Source organism: Sebastes umbrosus, chromosome 3, assembly GCF_015220745.1.
Source record: "Sebastes umbrosus isolate fSebUmb1 chromosome 3, fSebUmb1.pri, whole genome shotgun sequence".
In the NCBI taxonomy this organism is placed as follows: Eukaryota; Metazoa; Chordata; class Actinopteri; order Perciformes; family Sebastidae; genus Sebastes; species Sebastes umbrosus.
The window spans coordinates 20,203,257-20,222,300 of NC_051271.1; the positions used below are offsets into that span (position 1 = coordinate 20,203,257).

Below are 19,044 nucleotides of genomic sequence, written 5' to 3' on the forward strand. Positions count from 1 at the left end.
ATCACTGCAGCGGAAAACAAGAGTCAAGACACGCCTCACATCCGACAGAGATCCTTTCATGTCTCACCGTGGCCCGGGACAAGAGAAGCATATTGCAGATAGAGCGCTCACTTTCCAGCCATAAAGATGACATCATTCCTGAGTTTATGAACTCTGATCAGAGGAACTTTTACAGTCATGGGTCAAGGTCTGATGTATAACACACCAAGCAAGCTTTTCAACCCACTTTACATCTCTTTATGACTGCCAAGAAAATCATTTTAAAATCCTGGATTTCTCCTGATGTCTGTATACAAATGAATACAGTATGTGTACGACAGGCTAAATAATGCTCAGTCCGCTATAGTTGAGAAATGGGATTCCATATAGAGGGACGTCATAAGTTGTTTCCACTTTCTTAGGTCTAGCGAGCTCAATCTAGTGCAGTCTAATACAACAGCCCTGTAATAAATCCTACCATGAAGGTTATGATAATCAGTTTTTGTTGATGTAAAAGCAAAATATTCTCTGGTTCCAACTCCTAAAATGTTAAGATGTACTGCTTTTCCCTGTTTTATATTATTGTAAATGTATTATCTTTGAGTTTTGAACTGTTGGTAAAAAGCTCTGGGAAGTTGTGACGGGCATTATTTTTTTTTTTTAATTTTATAGACTAAATGGTTAAATAAATCAACAGATGAATTGATTATGACAGCAGCCCTATTGGCTTTTCACCTCCCACTTTTATCTCACTTCTCTGCCGTGTTGTTTATGCAGAGCTCTTTCATATATACCTGCTGAAGATCCACTGTTAGCTATTTGTTGCACAGTAAGGGATGGAGCAGCAGACTGTGACTCATTTACTCATATTAGCTCATATTCTTGCTTAGTCTGAGTTTTTCACTTTTCTGAAGGCATTTTGTTTTAGCAAAAAGTAAAGGGCTGAGGTGCGTATGCAAAACACACACATACAGTATATCTCAGGCTTCTACTAGATGACTCTACAGTGAAAAATACTTAACTGAAAAACACTGACTTTTAGTTCCTATCCAATCAAATTAAATGCCAAACATCACTTATGTTCAGTATGTCAGTTAGAAAATGCATTGCTATAAATAAGGCCTCTTTTGTAATGGGCTTCAGCTTGTGCCAGGCTGCAGGAGTGTGGTACCAGGCATCACATCTGTCATTAAGGTCACAGTGCTGAACTGGTAAGAGTGTGTGTGTTGTGTGTTTAGGAGGAACACTGGTGTCTTTGTGTGTGCAGACTGAAGGCTACGTTTGTCTTATGATACGTAAGAAAGAGACGGAGAGAATAAAAGGTTGCATGTTGACACTGGAGACTTCTTTAACTGCTCTGGTTCGTCAGCATTTTGTAAAACCAAACTAGTTGATGTATAATTGTAAATGTGTTGTTGAGCAGCAGTTCCCAAGATTTTGCCATATGACCCCTTAAAATAAAGCAATGTCTACTTGTGATTTCCTCTCTCTCCCTCTTCATTACCTGTCAGTTTTCTACTACATACAGCACTATCCAATAAAGGCACAACAATGCCCCCTAAATAACTTGAAAAATGTACTGGAATGAAGGCAAAAATGTCAGGGACGAATATCTCAAAAGTTGGACAATTAAACAAAAACAATTCCCATGGAAAGATATCGCTAAGTGTAAGTGAGAATAACATGTTTTGTACATTTTAAAGCTGTAGCCGGTAACTTTGAGCATGTGATAAAAGGTTATTTTTATAAAATGGTCAAATGGTCAAACTAGGCAGCGCTGATCAAATATGAATCAATATTCTGTTACTGTAATGCCTATTTCTCGCCTCAAATGTTTTCGGAAACATCTTGTAGTGTACTGTTTAGCTGTAAAATGAGAAAGTTTGCTCCGGCTGGTTTGGCGGTGCTTGGTTTTGGCTTGATCGTTTTCAACATGGTGGCCAGATCACAAACTTTCTAATTTTACAGTTAAACAGTACACTACAAGATGTTTCTGAAAACATTTGAGGCAAGAAATACGCATTACAATAACAGAATATTGATTCATATTTGATCAGCGCTGTCGAGTTCGACAGTTTGATTGGAGTTCATGAGCTTCGCGAGCAGTGATTGACAGCTGCTTTAGAGACAGCTCGGCTCTGATTGGTTCTCTTCCTTCGTGCGCTGTCTTGCAAATGCCATTAGAAGTACCGGAGGACAAAGAGGAACCTGATTTTTTCACAGATTATCTGTCTCATGCACTACTGTCAGGATATAGTGACAGCTTTATAAAAATACGTTTTTATCATTTGCTCAAAGTTACCGACTGCTACTTTAAGCTTAATAATCTCCAACATACTTGTAAAAAGCAGCTCCCAACGTCACTGTGCTCCGGTATGGACACGTTGTACAGCTGCTGCTGGAACACGGGCTCGTTGTCGTTGACGTCCTCCACCAGCACGGTGACTGTAGCCGTGGACGACAGGGCCGGTTCCCCTCCATCAGCCGCCACCACCAGGAACCAAACCTCCATCTGCGTCTCTCTGTCCAGAGCTGCAGCTGTGGTGACCAGGCCCGACTCCGGGTCGATGCTGAGGAGGCTGTCTTGGCTGGACTTAAGGATGGAGTATCTGATATCTGAGTTGACGCCCTCATCTTCATCTCTGGCCTTCATCTGGATGAGGGAGCTCCCCTGAGGAGCGTCCTCGGAGATGCTGACGGTGTACACGTCTTTCTCAAAAACCGGGTGGCAGTCGTTGGTGTCAGCCACCCTCAGGAGGAGGACCACCTCGCTGCTCAGGGATGGGCTCCCAAAATCTGATGCTTGCACCTTCAGCTCATACAGATCCTTCTCTTCTCTGTCCAGCTCTGCGTTGACACACAAAGCGTATAGAAAATCATCCGTCTGTTTCAGAGTGAACTTCCCATCATCCTCCTCGAGTGTGACGGTGACCATCTCCTCCTTAAAGTCGGGGTCCGACACTGAGATCCGGGCAACGTAGTCCCCGATGGCTGCTGCCTCGGACACCACCGCATCTCCCGACTCACTGAGAAACATCACGCTGATGGTGGGACTGTTATCGTTGATATTAAGCACCCTCACACCGACAAAGGTGCTGCTGTACTCGGGCTGAGCCCCGTTATCTCTGGCGCTTATGATCAACTCGTGAAAAGCCTGAGTCTCATAGTCGAGCAGCTTGTTGAGGTACACCACCCCGCTGGTTTCGTTGATGGAGAAGACCTCATTGGGGTCACTCTGCCGCCTGTTGATCTCGTAGGTGATCCTGCCGTTGTCGCCCAGGTCGAGGTCGGTGGCGTGGACCTGGCACACGGCAGACAACACTGGAGCATCCTCGGGGAGCGAGGCGTGATACTCGGTCTGGTTGAACACAGGAGGGTTGTCGTTCTCATCCAGGACGTGAACGTTCACCTGAAGGGCCCCCCTCCTGGCTGGCACGCCACCATCGAACGCCTCAATGGCGAAGGAGTAGAAGTCCTGTGTTTCTCTGTCTAGTCTGCTGATGAGGATGAGATCCAGGCTCGGGTGGCTCTCGGATCCACTGCGATACTCCAGGTGGAATAGCTCCATCATCTCGCTCTCTGTGATCCTGTATCCCTGGGTACCAAACTCCCCCTCATCCCCATCTTTAGCACCGTCGAGCTGAAATCGACTCCCAGGGGGGCTCAGCTCGGATATCTCCAAGTCCACCTCCTCTGAGGGGAACACAGGCGAGTGGTCGTTCACATCTTCCACCTCTAGCTTCACTTTGATCATCTCACCTGTCAGAGTGGCTGCCACGAACTCGTACCTGTCCCTGCTCTCTCTGTCCAGGACCACAGCTGTGGAGATGATCCCAGTGTCCGCGTCTATCTCCAAGTCTCTGAACACATAAGAGTCTCTGCTCTCCGAGATGAAGAAGCCAGTGCTCGGCCTGCTTAACCCGGCTCCCAGATCTCCCACGATGGTTTTAGCGGGCAAGCCCTCTTTAACGGAGAGCGTCAGGTTGAACACCTGTCCGAGCGACTGCGCGTAAAGCAGCGACATCAGCGCGACCATCCAAAGGAGCGACGTTGAGGTGTTTTTGCGACCCATATTGCTCCTTTTCCACACGACTCTGAACTCTTTTGGTTTGTGAGTCGAAGTTATAGGCTACATATTTCCTTGTCAGCAGTGGCGGCCGGCCAATAGAGGGCGCTAGGGCGCCGCCCTCCCTGAGTCACACACAAAAAAACATTACTACTACTACTAATAATAATAATAATAATAAAAATGATATAAATTGTCAATATTTGTGTTTTAAATATGGAAAGCACCCTGTAATATGTGTAATTTGATTGTAATGTGATTATATTTTGTATTAATAATCTGAATCTGTAAAGTTGTACTAAAGTTGTCAGATAAATGTAGTGGAGTAAAAAGTCTAATATTTCCCTCTGAGATGTAGTGGAGTAGAAGTAGAAAGTAGCAGAACATGGAGATACTCAAGTAAAGTAGAAGTACCTCAAAATTGTATTTAAGTACTTAGTTACATTCCACCACTGAGTATTTTATACAGTTGTGTTTTTTAAAAGCATTATTTACTCTTCCTGTTGAAATAAAATAATTGTTAATTATTTAACTGCAAAGTAGTAATGTGTTTTTGATATACCTTCACTTTTTTTTTTGCATTAAATCATACCGGGATGTTTGCTGAAATTGATTGGATGTGGCACCACAGCCCCACCGAGAAAAAAATCCACCAGATGCCCCTGCTTGTCAGTCACACTCCTCAATCACATTTCAGAGCTCTTCTCCAGACACAAAAACAAACAGGAAACCGTGCGTTTTTGCGCGCAGGAAAACAGCCAGCAGTCATTCTCCATCACAATAAATTCAGCAGTTTATTGTGTGATTTAAGAGGTTAGATATCCACACATGTAGTAGAGTAAATCCTCCTGAGCTTCTTCTTCTTCACACATCATCATCATGGCACCAAATGGCCACAGAGCACCAACTGTGTGCGCACTGACTGAACACACCTCCTCCTCGCTGATTGGCTCCATCTGTGTTCCTGATTGATTGCTTCAGATTTAATCAGGCCGACAGATTAGCTGCTCTGCCACGTGCTCACAGGTGCCATAGTAGCAGGTGTTTGACCTGTTGGAGATCATAAAGTGTGCAGGGAAGTAGTACAGTGGCGGCTGGTGGACATTTTTCTTGGTGGGGCTGTGCCACACTGTAAACAATTGCTGTTAATTTACAGCAGCATTTCAACAGTATTAACCTGTTAACAGTGCTTTACTGTTAATACAAAAGAAAACCTGTTCATTTTTTTTAACTGAACTACAATGCATTCTTAAAAAACATCACTTTACTGCTGATCAACTGTCTAAAGTATCATCAGTAACAGTTTCATGCAGTATTTCTTTAATTCTGGGACCTGATCTGCACATGTGAGGCTTGTACATTGTACATGATTGTAAAATCAGTGAATTAGCTTTATTGTTCTTCACTCACATGTTGTTATGGTTTGCATTCTGTGCTTGTAGCAGCTATAGACAGACATTTTGGGAAAAGTGTCAACAAGTCTATTATAGCCTTTTTCCTAACAAGTGCCTTTAATTGTATTTAGTGTGACTATTCCTATGTCTGTAACCTGCTAAGTCTATTCATCTAGGCAAAAAATAATGTTTATTAAAATGTATATAAAAATTAAATAGTGCATTAAAACAAATCAGTAAGATAATGTAAAAGAAAGGTGAAAAACAGCTTTATAATGTATCTTTAAACAGTAAATTAACTGTAAAATACTGTGAAATTAATAAATAAAAAAAAAGTTCAAACTGTATTTTTCATTAACAGTACAAAGCTGTAAATTTCAGCGACAGTATAATAATGTTAATTTTACAGTAACATAAAGGCAACCCTACTGCCAGTTCTTTACTGTTATTTTACTGGGAAATTCTTAACAGTGCACATGCAATCAATTTCAGCAAACATCCTGGTATGATTTAATGCAAAAAAAGTGAAGGAATCAAAAACACATTACTACTTTGCAGTTAAATAATTAACAATTATTTTATTCCAACAGGAAGAGTAAATAATGCTTTTAAAAAACACAACAGTATAAAATGTACTTGCTTTACAGATTCAGATTATTTAATACAAAATATAATCGCATTACAATCAAATTACACATTACAATAAAATTACACATATTACAGGGTGCATTCCATATTTAAAACACAAATATTGACAATTTATATAATTTGTATTATTATCATTATTATTATTAGTAGTAGTAGTAGTAATGTTTTTTTGTGTGTGACTCTATTGGCCGGCCGCCACTGGAAGTAGAGCAAATAAAGATAAAAGTCATGCAGAGAACTGTAGTATGAAAGTTGAGTTAATAGGCTACAATCTGTAATTCAGACAGCCTGATTTAGGTGAAGTGGTTAGAAGAAATCAAACAAATAAGATTTTTAAAAAAGGTTCAGTTTTGGCAAAAGTTCATCTAGTATTGAGGTGGCTCCCTCTACTGGTAAAAAAAAAAAAGATAACTGCAGGCACAGTGGAAGGTTTAACTTTAATTTGAGTTTGATCAAGTTTATCTGACCAATTTTTTGTTTTGTTTTTAATAATTCTCTCATTTTTATAATTCTTAATGGTCTCTGTTTTTAATGTCACTAATAGGATAGGATAGGATAGCACTTTATTTATCCCCGTGGTGAAATTGCAGCAGCACAGATTCTAACAGAATAAGTAAGTACATACAATAAGAATAAGGCAGGGTATACAATAAATAAAAGTAAAAAAAAATATTATTAATTTCACATAAAGTATGTCTGTGACATTTTAAATAATTATGAATATAAAAATACTTGAAATGCTTTGTAAATATATTTTCTAAATAAAATAATTGACTGAAATAAGCTCAAAATAACACCAAACATGGAAAAGTTTCAGTTCGATAACAGTGCCAAGTGTCTGTGTTAAAGTTTTCTAAATCATTCCAAACAATCCTGAAGAATAACAAAAAAAATCACCGTGTAATCCACATCAATTAATAACCTAATAAATGACACGAGGCCTTCCATTTGACATTCGTTATTTGGTAATATAGCTCTATCAGTACCTTGATTATCATTGCCTCATTGGTCCTGCAGGTGCTTTGCAGCCATCATGCAGCCTCCCATCGGTGCTTGCAAGTGCTGTAACCAAGCAACAGATGTAACCTGAGCAGTAGTAAACAAGCAGCATAGCTACAGAGTCTCCCTTTGTCTCAGTCAGTTTGTTCAGAAACTCCACAAACTCCACCACAGACACAAGCTTCATACAGGATTTATTTTCCTCACAGATTATTTGAGTGAAAAAGAGGGAAAATGCCGTCTCATATTATGCTCTCCTACCAGTGGGACGACCAAACTCTGGTGAGGAAGATATACAACCGCCTCAAAGACGATGGTCTGCCAGTGTGGATGGATATCGAAGGAGGGGTGACGGGGAACATCAACGACTCGTGAGTTCAGAGGAATCCTAATCACTGATGGGATGAATTAAATGCAGTGAGTCAGATGTGTTTGTGTGTTTTCAGGATGGCTGCAGGTGTGGAGGAGGCTGTGGTGATCTGTCCGTTCCTGACTCCAGCTTACCAGGCCTCCCGCAGCTGTAAGAAAGAGCTCAACTACGCAGACACCAGGGAGGTCATCATGGTGCCGGTCATGGTGGCCAACAACTGGGAGGCCAGTGAGTGGCTGGGACTGATCACTGCAGGCCTGCTGTGGTCGGACTTTAGGTGAGGAGGCCTTTCAAAGAGGACAGGGGACACATTTTAAACCACTTAAGAACATTAATGTTGGTACAAATTGTGTATTCTCAGCCAAATGAAGTGTATTTTAGAGATTGGATTGTATCTTACCATCCATGGTGTTGTCCTTTTTAGAAATGCAGAGAAGGATGAGGAGAGCTTTGAGATGTGCCTCAGGTCTCTGGAGGAGGAGATCATGTTTAACGCCGGTCACCTCCTGGCAGTTGAAGAACCGCCAAGCGAGGAGGTGGATCAGCCAGAACCACCGAAACCCAGACTGAAGAAGAAACCGGGACGAGGGTTTCGCCATGCTCTCTCAAAGCTCTACATCCTTGACTCGGGTAGATATGTGGTTATGAAACGCTAAATGTTCCTCTGTGGACCATGAATATCTGTACAAAATTTCCCTGCCATCTCTGGGGTGATTGGACACACTGTAAACAGTTTTCACATGGACTTTTTGTTCAGTAGAAAGTAGTTTCAATAGCTGTTCCCGTAAATTCCTTTCAGTTTTAGTATTTTTAGCTCTTATATATAACTACCTACAAAAGGAGACAGCATGAATTTCTGTCAACTCTTGTGACATTGAACCACAGAAATTGAACGGACTTGACCTTCCAGGAGATGACACTATATCGCAATCGTTCACATCGGACAGTAAAGTAGCGCAAAGATTCAACATTCATTCCTACACATGTATTCTGTGTGTACAGCTACATACTTATGAAACACTATACCTGGTCCTAACAAAAACAAACTAAACCTAAATATGAAAACTAAACATTTCTAATACTAGCAAACGCACTCTGAAAATTGAAAAGTCAAAACTAACATAAAAACTAATTGAAAGTTCAAAACTATTTAAACCTTGCTAGATACCACTTGAGGAAGGCCCAAAGGTTAATTGGGGTGAACCCTTTAACCTGAGCCTTGCATATTGAAACCTAAAGCTTCAGTAGGCAGTACATTTTTGGGCATTATTGGGCAAAAATGTCATAATAACCTTTCAGCATATTGTAATTTTAGTGTTCTGAGAGAAAACTAGACTTGTGCACCTCCTCATGGCTCTGTTTTCAGGCTTTGGAAAATCTAGCCCATGACGGCAGACTTTTGCCAATCACAGGTCATTTCAGAGAGAGAAGCGTTCCTATTGGCTGTGCTCTGGCTGGTGGGCGGTGCTTGGTATTTCCTCAACTGATCTCAACATGGCTGCCAGGTCACAAACTTTCTCATTTTACAGCTAAACAGTACATTACAAGATGTTTCTGAAAACATCTGAGGAGAGAAATAGGAATTACAGTAACATAATATTGATTCATATTTGATCAGCGCTGCCTAGTTTGACCGTTTGATCGGAGTTTGCGAGTGATTGACAGCTGCTCAGAAACGGCAGGCTCCAGCTCGGCTCTGATTGGTTGTTTTCCTCTGTTCTGTGAAATCTTGCAGATGCCATTAGGAGCACTGGAGGACACAGAGGCACATATCTTTTTTCAGATTACCTGTCTCATGCACTACTATCAGGATATAGTGACCGTTTTATAAAAATATTTTATTTTAATTATTTGCTCCATTTCTACCTACAGCTGCTTTAACTGCATTAAATCTCGTGTATGTGATGCCTTCTCTTGTGCCTTGTGACATAATAATTTCACAGGTGAGCGTGATGAGCAGATAATCCACCCAACTGGTGACACCAGAAACACGGTGGAGCTCAATGAGACAGCTGGAGATCAATGTTACTGGGAGGAGATTAAGGGTAACGGCTGCAAGTACTACAGGAACGTTGTCACCAACAGATACCTCGGTAAGTACACAAACTACTGAAACAGCAAGTATGTGAAAAATGTAGTTTTTTTATTAAACGGAACAAAATAAACTTCACATTGCAAATTGGAAAAAAGGGCGTCGTTTGTTTACGTGTCTGAACAACTGGCAATTTTGAGTCAATACATTTTTTTCTTTTTTCCAAACTAATTTTCAACGCACCGTCTGTCCCTCTGCAGGGTTTGACCCCAGCAGGAACCACGTCCACTGTGAGGCCAGCCCGTCTGAATGTGAAGAGTGGCTGATGTTGGTGGATCAGACGGACCAGAGCCACCAGAGAGCCGTCATCATCAAGAACAAACACTCGGGGCGGTTCCTCGCCGTCCAACATGGCCACTTTACCGGACTAACGTCATACAATGAAGACTGCAAATGGTATTTGGAGTAAAACGGGACAATGTGCTCGCTTCTGTCAAAGACACATTAAGAAAAAAGCAGTACCAAACAAAACTTGATGGGTGTATCTACAACAGGAGGTTTGGTAGAAATAAAATTAAACTTTGTTACTGTGACGAGAGGAACAAATAAAAAAATGATTAGAATCTTTTTCTCTTGAGGATTTCTGGTTTCCAGTTGACTGGATGGCTTTCTTCCGTCTGCAAGAAAGAAAACAAGAGTTGTAAAATTATTTATCTGCAGCGTGGGAACTAACACTAACATCTAAACTTTAAATATATAAATGGTATAACTTACAGCGGTGTCGTCCTCTTTGTATACTTTAATGGTCTTGTCAGCCTCTGCGGTGATCAGTCGGCTTTCCGAGTTGTCGAACATGCAGGCGAAGATGCCCGACTCGCTGTCCAGAGATCCAGGCTGCACGGCTGCGTGAATCCGCTGGAAGTTGTAGCCGGTCCTCCAGTCCCACATGTGGATGGTCCCGTTGTCGGCTACAGGGAGAACAAAAACGTGTACGATCCATCACAATTCAGACATTAATGTGTTTCTAATCCAATACTGTAATCACCTGTATCATTGAGTCATCATTAACCCAAATAAAACGTGATCATCTATTATTAAGAATTAAAAGTTAAACATTTTTCTGCAGACAACACAAGTGACAGTGTAGCTATTTTGAATACCTCCAGACACCAACACGCCATCAGAATTAACCGCCAGAGTGTTGATGATGGCGTTGTGGCCCGACAGGTTCTGGATGAAGTTGCCATCTGGGAACATCCACTGCTTGATGTTATCAGCAGAACCAGAGGCAAACGTGTATCTGGAAAACACAGGGAATAAGATGACAACATGTTAAAATAAAATATATATATATAAGAATAAGATATATCAGATATAACATGTTGTAACACAAACATGTTACTGTTCCTAATATCTCAAAAAGGGGTTCGACTGACTATCATTTTAAATTATTGATTAGTTTTTCCAATTTAGCTTTTAGTCTGTAAAATTGCAAACGACAAATGCCCATCACAAATTTCAACAGATCCAGAGATTTAAAATTGTTTATTTTGTTTGAACAATTCGAAACCCAAAATGTATTTGATTTAATGATACAAAACTGAGAAAAACAACAAATCCTAAGGCTGCACATCACGATGATGGCCAAAATGATTATCACGAATATTTTGACCAATATGTAGATCTTGATTATTTATCACGATTATTCATTGATTTTAGGGACAAAATATTTTTATTGCACTTTCACATTTCAATAAACAAGTTGTGCTACATTCCTGCTGATTAACAAATATTTGCATCAAAATAAAACTTAAAATAAGGTTCTTCTTCACCTGAATTCAGTTTTGCCCATCTGCTTTCTAAAACGAGTAATATACAACATTACTCTTCTACTCTGTAGATGCAGCAGCATGACAGCTCCCCAAATGTGAAACCAAAACATCTTGATCGCCCCCTGGTGGCTGGCTGTTAGTTTGGGAAGCGCTTGATATTATATGCAGCAGTGTTTTATGAGCGGAGCATTTTAAACGTCAATATCACAGTCGATCATGTTCATATAATTTCGGGAAGACAAAATCGTCATCGCGATTAATAATCAATTAATTGTGCAGCCCTAACATTTCCTAAAAAATAGAAACCAGCTAACATTTAATAACAGTTAATCAAATATGCAACTGTTGTTGACTATAATAGAGTTATTATTTCAGGACTACACTTAACACTAACTAATCAAACACTATATGTCAGGGTTATGTAACTTACTGTCTGGGGTGCAGCGCCAGAGTTCGGACAGACTTCTTGTGGTTTGTCAGAGTTGCTCTGGTTTTCCCAGCAATCAGATCCCACAGCCTGATGGTTGAATCGTGGCTGCCTGCAACAAGTTAACCAGAAGTCAGCTCAGATTAATAATAAAAGTCCAACCAATCAGCTACGACTTTAATGATGATACAGAATAATGGTATTTTTAGCCTCTTATTAAAAAATAAAAATAAAAATGTATTTACCAGTGATGACTTGTGGTTCTGCAGCCTGACATCTCACTGTGGCCACAGTGTTGGTGTGGCCGGTTAGCGTGTGCACGTTAGCTTTTGTCCTGATGTCCCACACCTGCATGGACAGAGAAGAAATACATTTAGTTTAAAGTGGAAACAGACAACTTTTCAACTCCCCCCCAACAACCGGATCACTTTCCGTTTTCCTCAAAGCCTAGCAACTACCAATAACACAGGGCACACTGCATTTTGTTTACCACAGTTACTTTGATAACGGATAGTAACCGCAAAGAACTTGCAATGATACTCCGTGGTAACTTGGGATGGCTACCAGGGAAAACAAAAGCGCTATCCTCTTCCTATTTTGGTTGCGCGATGGTTGATGACTTCCTTTGTGCTGTAAATTGAGCCTTTATTTCCCCTGGAGATCGTACCGGGCAGCAGACAGAATTGCGTAGTGAAAGCTAGGCTTATAGGGAACCAATTTAAACGGCAACGGTGTCATTATTTTATAGCCATTACATTGTGCAATCAAGATTTACTTCATAATGATGAGCAAAATTTGAGATTTAAGAAAAAAAAATTGTGTATTGCCACTTTAATTCATTATTTCTGCAGAGACAGACACTTTTCCTCCTTCAAATTTTTCAAGTGGGAGAAATTAAAGCTATCTGAACTTGGGGTCAACGCCACAAAAAAACTACACCACGACCAAGTGAAAATGCAGAATGAGTATGTTGTTCATTATCTAACTATTGTTCCATTGTTCAAGAACTGTTGTATAGGTATAAGGTGACAGACGCAGACATCTGATAGTTATTCACGGTTGGAACGCACAACACAAGATAAAGAACTGAACACACAGAGGGTGAATCAGGGTGAATCAGGGTGAATCAGGGTGAATCAGGGTGAATCAGGGTGAATCAGGATGAATCACAGTCAGGAGCAGACCAGACCAGACAGGATGCTTAGCAAAACATTCAGTAACTGGAATTCAGTTTGTTTGTACAACACTGTTATCTGAATCTAAATGTTTTTAAAACTGTGTCCAGCAGACGGGTTGTTTTCAAATCCGTGTGACTTTTGTTTACATGCTTTGGTTCACTTGTAACAGAGGAAATGTAAATGAATACAAAAATATGTGACTGGCGAAAGAGAGAATACTTTCTTAAAACATAAACATGTGACGTTAAAGTTGAGTCACTTCGATGTTATTATCCGCACATTCAACAGCGAACACATCAGAGACACAAAGTCCGAGCTTACCCTTGCTGTGGCATCTCTGCTGCACGTTACCAGCACGTCAATAGTTGGATGTAGGTCGATATCATACACGGCGCTAAGGTGTCCGTGATAGTGCCTGATGACCTAATACACAGATCAACATCGTCAGGAGAAAAAACATACACCATAAATCAACTGAAATGTCTTTTTATGGTCCTTTAAGACTCAAGTAACTCCATCACATTAACCTCCCTCTCATCACGGTGTCGTACCTTGTTGTACTCCAGATCCCAACACTTGACCTGCTTGTCTTCTCCACAGGAGAACAGGTAGGGGCTACGATTGCTGACCGCCACACCGCGCACTGTACTGATGTGTCCAGTCAGGGAGAGTTTCAGTTTCCCACTGGCAAGGTCCCAGATCTGTCAAGAACAAAACAGCATTGAAGTCATACTATGAGCATGATGGGGCATTTCTAGAAACAGTATCTCCAGAGGGCCATCTTGAAGTGACAGGAGGGACATAATATCATAAAAACTGCAGATGTAGATACTGGAGAAAGTGCTTTTGATATTGCTTGCGGGTCCAAAAGAAAATGTATATGTGGCTGTTAACAGAGAGTGTAATAATAATGCTGCTATCAACTATTCTGGATCAATAGGACAGGGGATTTCTAGAGATTAAGAATAATATTATATAATGTACCAGAGTACTAGGTGATGGGAAATAAGATTACAGATTTAAAGGGTGCTCAGACATCGCGCTTAATTTTTTCTCTTTCAACCACATTTCAATGTGCGTTCCAATACCCACACTAACATACTATTTAGTATGCCGGAAAAATACAATAGTATGTCAAATGCAGTATGCCAAAAATACCAGGATGTCCTACTACATCTGATCATATTTTGTTTTTATGTATTTTTTTTTATAAGCCAGCATGCTTTTCTGGCTATTCTGACCCACAATCTTCTGCGCATTGGATATATGAGCAAGAGGGTCAAAGTTCAAGGTGCAATGTTATGACGAAGTAGTAGCCTATGTCCCTGTATGCATACTTCAGCCGTATGTACTAAAAGTAAAAAGAAAAAGTACGCAATTTGAAACGTAGCCTCAGTCTTGGATCAGTGTTAAAGATTGTCTCAGCTGTCATCATGTGACCAAACTGAGATAAATTCATGACAACTGAGTCAACTTCAATTTGCTGATGAAAACCATAGGATGTGGTTGAAAGCTCTGGAGATAGAAAGTAGACCCGAGTTACGATCACTTTGTAAAACTGCTGTTCCCAAAGGTCAAAAAGGAGCTTTCATGCTACGAATTTCTTGTATTGAATTGTTCTTATACATAAAACACTATCAAAGGATTCAAAGGATAAAACTTCTGGATAACATCTGTTATTATTGCTGACTTTTTTTATACACAAAAGAAATAATCAAAGAAAAAACTGACAATGAAGATGATTGTTATTTTCAGCTTTACTCACCTTTATGGTTCTATCAGCAGACCCTGTGACAAACCACTGATTCCCCGGCTCCACAGCGATGGATCTCACCCAGCCGAGGTGACCACTGATGACCTATCAGATAAAAACAAACTACTGTTAAAAATAACGCAGAGGACACATCCCAGATGCCTCGCTTTGGCATCAGTGTGTTAAGTTAAAATGATTCGTAGTTAGTTACCCGAAACAGTTTCCATGGTGGATGCCACTGGGGTTTAGGCATAGTGGGTGCTTTCCTCGCGAGCGTAGAATTTCTGGTGCCGCCTCCGTCCAAGAGCGACTAAAATAAATACATTAAATCATCATCAGCTCTGCACATCTTTCAAGGAATTTACAGCAAATGTAAACAAGATATCTCATCACATGAAAGTACGCTGCGACCTACCACAGCTGTCGGATGAGATCTCTCTGCTCCTCCTGCATGTCGATGGATGTCACCAACACTGGCAGCAGTGCGGCTCACGTCCTGCCTAAAATTCAACAACACATGAATATTGTTTATAGTGTTTATGCCAAATTACTACCAATAATTTACTTATTATAACTAACATATTGTGGAGGGAAAAAAAAAGGTTTACCTGGCTTGTGAGGGTGGCAAAGCCAGCGCCATAGAGTGGATTCCTGCCTCACTTGGATTCCTGTGCATCTTTGTATCAGCAGTCAAGGCTACTCCTATTGAATGAAAAATACTGTTATAAAATACTTGACTAAAGCTGATGCAGTTCATTGAATGGGCTCGGAACAACTACATGCGTGCAGGTAGGTTAAATTAATAGCATTGTACTTACCAGGTCCAGAGGGATAAGCATGTGTCCCGGTGATCAGGTATTCTGGGTCGTCCCCTGAAACACATTAGGGGGGAAAAAACAACCCAAAAATGAGTTAGCTTTAGAGCATCAGTGTTCAGGAAAATAATAAGGAAATTATCTTAAAATCAGTCCAAATAAATAACAAAAACATTTCTAAAGCAGTGTTTGTTTCATCCTCACCTGGCTGTGTGTAGCTCTGGTGGCCTAGCATACCGCCAGGAAGCTGTGACACTCTGTCTTTCCCTTCCTTCAGGACAGGCATGTGTAAAACTGCACTATAATCTGCTTTCAGTTTCACGCCCATCTTCACCTTGTGGCTGCAAATACAGGAGACAAAATCACTTATGTGCTCACTCTACTTGGCGAATGAGCAGTTATCGTCTGACAACAACATACAGTTCATTGCTTTGAACAGTAAGGTTATTTTACTAGAAGTGAGCAATATGGATAAAATACTCTCTCATGGTACGGTATTCAACTTTATATCCTAATACTGATTTATATAAAAAATGTATCTAATTTTGGTTAATCCAGTGAATTAAATACCCAACAATACATGTACTTCATCATATAAAAGATCTACACTGATCAGCCATAACATTAAGACCACTGACAGATGAAGTGGATAACATGGATTATCTCATTACAATGGCACCTGGCAGTGAGTGGGATATATTAGACAGCAAGTGAATATTTTGAACTTTGAACTTTGAACTTTGTGTTGGAAGCAGAAAAAAAGCAGAAAAAATGGGCAAGCGTAAGAAGGTGAGCGACTTTGACAAGGGCCAAACTGTGATGGCTAGACGACAGAGGGTCAGAGCATCTCCAAAAAGGCAGCTCTTGTGGGATGTTTCCGGTCTGTAGTGGTCAGGACCTACCAAAAGTGGTCCAAGGAAGGAAAACCGGTGAACCGGCGACAGGGTCAGACCCAAGGCTCATTGATGAACGTGGGGAGCAAAGGCTGGCCCGTGCTCGTGCGATCCAATAGAAGAGCTACCGTAGCTCAAATTGCTGAAAAATTAATGCTGGTTCCGAAAGAAAGGTGTCAGAGCACATAGTGCATCGAAGTTTGTTGCGTATGGGGCTGCATAGCCGCAGACCGGTCAGGGTGCCCATGCTGTAATGTTGTAATGTTATGGCTGATCGGTGTATATTACCATACTCGTGCAAGATAAATGTGCAATAACACGTTGGTCACTTTTGCAATGCAAATACTGTAAATCTACTGCTATGGATATGTGCAATAACATGCTGATCACTCTGTACAATAATTAAATGATGCTGTGCAATCTGACGGACACTTTGTGCAATAATCTGGCAAAACTGTAATCTGGCAAAACTGCCATCTCATCAATATACATTTTGTATTTTTATATATATATATATATATATATATATATATATATATATATCATATTGCATTATCTTTTATATTTTTTATATTTATATTGCAATATCTCTTTTTAGCACCTAAGGGATTGTCACAATCTAATTTCGTTGTAATACACAATGACAATAAAGGGCTTGAATCTTGAATCATAGCGCAGTCTCACGATATATCCCATTTTACATGAGCCAACCCTATATTTTACTTGCAATATATGTATTATATAATGATAGACATTAATATTTAATAATATCCTTATTAATACTGTAACAATGAATTTAAGGATGTTTATGAGCCTCTTATCTCTTATAGTTGCTTTGTACACAAGCTCACATTGTTTGGCCTTAAATTACAAGTAAACACACATTATAGAAAGCAAACATCTATTATAATAGTAATTTTGTCAAGCCTAAAGCTTTATCATAATCATTACAGCAGAAATAACTTTAATTCACTGTTGTTTTCCTCTGAAACGTTACTGATGCTCTAATTTACAACGCAAACTGCTGCACTTAAACTCATCACACTGGACCAGACTAAACACTGGAGACTAAAGGGGGGTTTCTAACCCAGTTAAAGAGTTGTGAATACTTAAATGTACTTATACAAACAAACTAAACACAGTTCAAACAGCTCTGCAACCCGTATTAATGTAAATCGCCAGGAAATACCTTTCCTCATCCAGAGCGATGGACTTGGCGTGGTCGGACACAAACATGTCGTGAGTCCTCTTCAGAGACCTGAAGACCAGAGTATGGACTGAGTGCTTCTGGACATCCTGTAGGAGAACACAGTGATATGCGATTACATGTATATTTAACCAGTACAGTTTAAAGTCGCTCTATCCTTGAATATAAGTTATACAAGACAATGAATCGTGTCGTAAACGTAGACGTGATCCAGCAGTTAGCCGGACCCGACACGGTGTAACACCTGAGCGGGAGCAACAAGAGACACGAGAAGACGTGAAAGCTTGGCCTACCTCGGCCATGGTGGGGACAGGAACGAGGATAAAACACTAAAGCTGAAGACACCACTTTTTTAAAGTAGTATAACTTGGTCGAATTCAACAATATATCACGATTCAGCAGACATGAGCTTCACTAGAGCATCACTGGAGCTTCAGACCAGCACAAGACGACCGCTCGACCCGGAAGTAAACAACACCACCAACCAGCTAGAGCTACGTCACAGCGACGCCTGCCGGCCAGGAGGTGCACTAGTGATGGGAATTCAGGGTCTTTTTAGTGAGCCGGATCATTTGACTCAGCTCACCAAAGAAGAGTCGGCTCTTTCGGCTCCCAAACGGCTCTTCGTTGTTACCACTTCTGCCTTTTTATAATTCAGCCAAATTTAGCGCTGTTTTGACCTATGATTGGTATGTGTGCAGATATATCACTTAAAGGGAGTGTTTGTAAGAATCAGAAATGCTTGTTAAAGCTGCAGTGCGTAGAAATCCGGAAAACGCAAAATCCTGCATCCCCTCGAGCTGCTCTCTCCTCTCTCTCCTCTCTCCGCTCTCCCCTCTCTGTCCGAAGCCCCTCCCCCCACACGAGAACGGGCATATGCACGCGCTTCATACGTGCTCGCTACATCTGAGGAGGCTACCGCAGCGAGCTACACATTACCTTCTAACGACATCAACAGTTACCATGGTAACATCATCTTCTAACGACATCAACAGTTTGGACTGTCTTTTTGAAAGTCTGTCTTTCTTTTTTTGGGTTGTTTTGAGGTGTAGGCAGTGCTTGCCAATGCTGGAATAGCAGCTTTCCAGTAGGTTGTTCCGCCATTGACCGAGGCTTTCACTATCTGCAGAGACCAGACGTGAACGCGCATCTCCTTTTGTGGAACAGCCAATAGGAACGCTCTCTCTGAAATGCCCTGTGATTGGTCAAAGTCTGCCGTCACGGGCAAGATTTTCTAAAGCCTGTAAACAGAGCCATGATGAGGTGCAGAGGTGTAGTTTTCTCTCAGATCACTTGAATTACAATATGCTGAAAGGTTATTATGGAATTTTTGCCAAATTATGCCAAAATATTGTTGCCTACTGCCACTTTAACAGCGACACCTGTGGCTGTTAAGTCAACGAAAGTCAGCGTCGGGCTCGCGCTTGCTCGCTCTAACTAGACATGAACGA

General features: G+C 40.8%; 3 protein-coding genes across 4 annotated transcripts in view; 1 reads left to right on the forward strand and 2 right to left on the reverse strand.

The window, feature by feature from the left end:
• Positions 1-5,241, reverse strand: part of dchs2 (dachsous cadherin-related 2) — a 39,143-nt gene extending 33,902 nt beyond the window's left edge. The window contains exons 1-2 of the mRNA XM_037764882.1: positions 4,638-5,241; positions 2,318-4,170 (exon numbers count right to left, since the gene is read on the reverse strand). Of these exons, the coding sequence (XP_037620810.1) occupies positions 2,318-4,051 (1,734 nt within the window). The 5' untranslated portion in view covers positions 4,052-4,170; positions 4,638-5,241. The remainder of the gene's footprint in view (positions 1-2,317; positions 4,171-4,637) is intronic.
• Positions 5,242-5,338: 97 nt separating this feature from the next.
• Positions 5,339-10,049, forward strand: LOC119485348. 2 transcript variants are annotated; one of them, XM_037764885.1, is made up of 6 exons: positions 5,339-5,391; positions 7,351-7,457; positions 7,533-7,733; positions 7,881-8,086; positions 9,400-9,549; positions 9,749-10,049. In XM_037764885.1, exons 2-6 carry the CDS (start codon positions 7,417-7,419, stop codon positions 9,955-9,957), a joined length of 807 nt encoding a protein of 268 aa, XP_037620813.1. In that variant the 5' UTR covers positions 5,339-5,391; positions 7,351-7,416; the 3' UTR covers positions 9,958-10,049. The 2 variants fall into 2 exon arrangements, with proteins under 2 accessions (XP_037620813.1, XP_037620812.1); XM_037764884.1 differs by lacking the exon at positions 5,339-5,391 and having other exon boundaries at positions 7,194-7,457.
• On the reverse strand, positions 9,579-18,089 carry plrg1 (pleiotropic regulator 1). Its single transcript, XM_037764883.1, has 15 exons — positions 17,887-18,089; positions 17,576-17,682; positions 15,698-15,834; positions 15,497-15,550; positions 15,287-15,380; positions 15,094-15,178; positions 14,890-14,988; positions 14,691-14,783; positions 13,477-13,626; positions 13,247-13,348; positions 11,993-12,095; positions 11,751-11,859; positions 10,649-10,788; positions 10,263-10,456; positions 9,579-10,165 (listed from the first exon to the last, which is right to left on the reverse strand). Exons 1-15 carry the CDS (start codon positions 17,893-17,895, stop codon positions 10,106-10,108), a joined length of 1,536 nt encoding a protein of 511 aa, XP_037620811.1. The 5' UTR covers positions 17,896-18,089; the 3' UTR covers positions 9,579-10,105.
• Between the last annotated feature and the right edge of the window lie 955 nt (positions 18,090-19,044).

What these genes read in the sequence shown, in the direction of transcription:
- LOC119485348 (XM_037764884.1), top strand. Translation starts at nt 7,321, where the DNA reads ATGCCGTCTCATATTATGCTCTCCTACCAGTGGGACGACCAAACTCTG. An exon ending in GCTCTACATCCTTGACTCGG is followed by an intron (nt 8,087 to 9,399) that starts GTAGATATGTGG and finishes ATAATTTCACAG; the next exon opens with GTGAGCGTGATGAGCAGATA. An exon ending in TGTCACCAACAGATACCTCG is followed by an intron (nt 9,550 to 9,748) that starts GTAAGTACACAA and finishes GTCCCTCTGCAG; the next exon opens with GGTTTGACCCCAGCAGGAAC.
- plrg1 (XM_037764883.1), bottom strand. An exon ending in TTGCCACCCTCACAAGCCAG is followed by an intron (nt 15,179 to 15,286) that starts GTAAACCTTTTT and finishes GTTGAATTTTAG; the next exon opens with GCAGGACGTGAGCCGCACTG. An exon ending in CTGCTGATAGAACCATAAAG is followed by an intron (nt 13,627 to 14,690) that starts GTGAGTAAAGCT and finishes TGTTCTTGACAG; the next exon opens with ATCTGGGACCTTGCCAGTGG.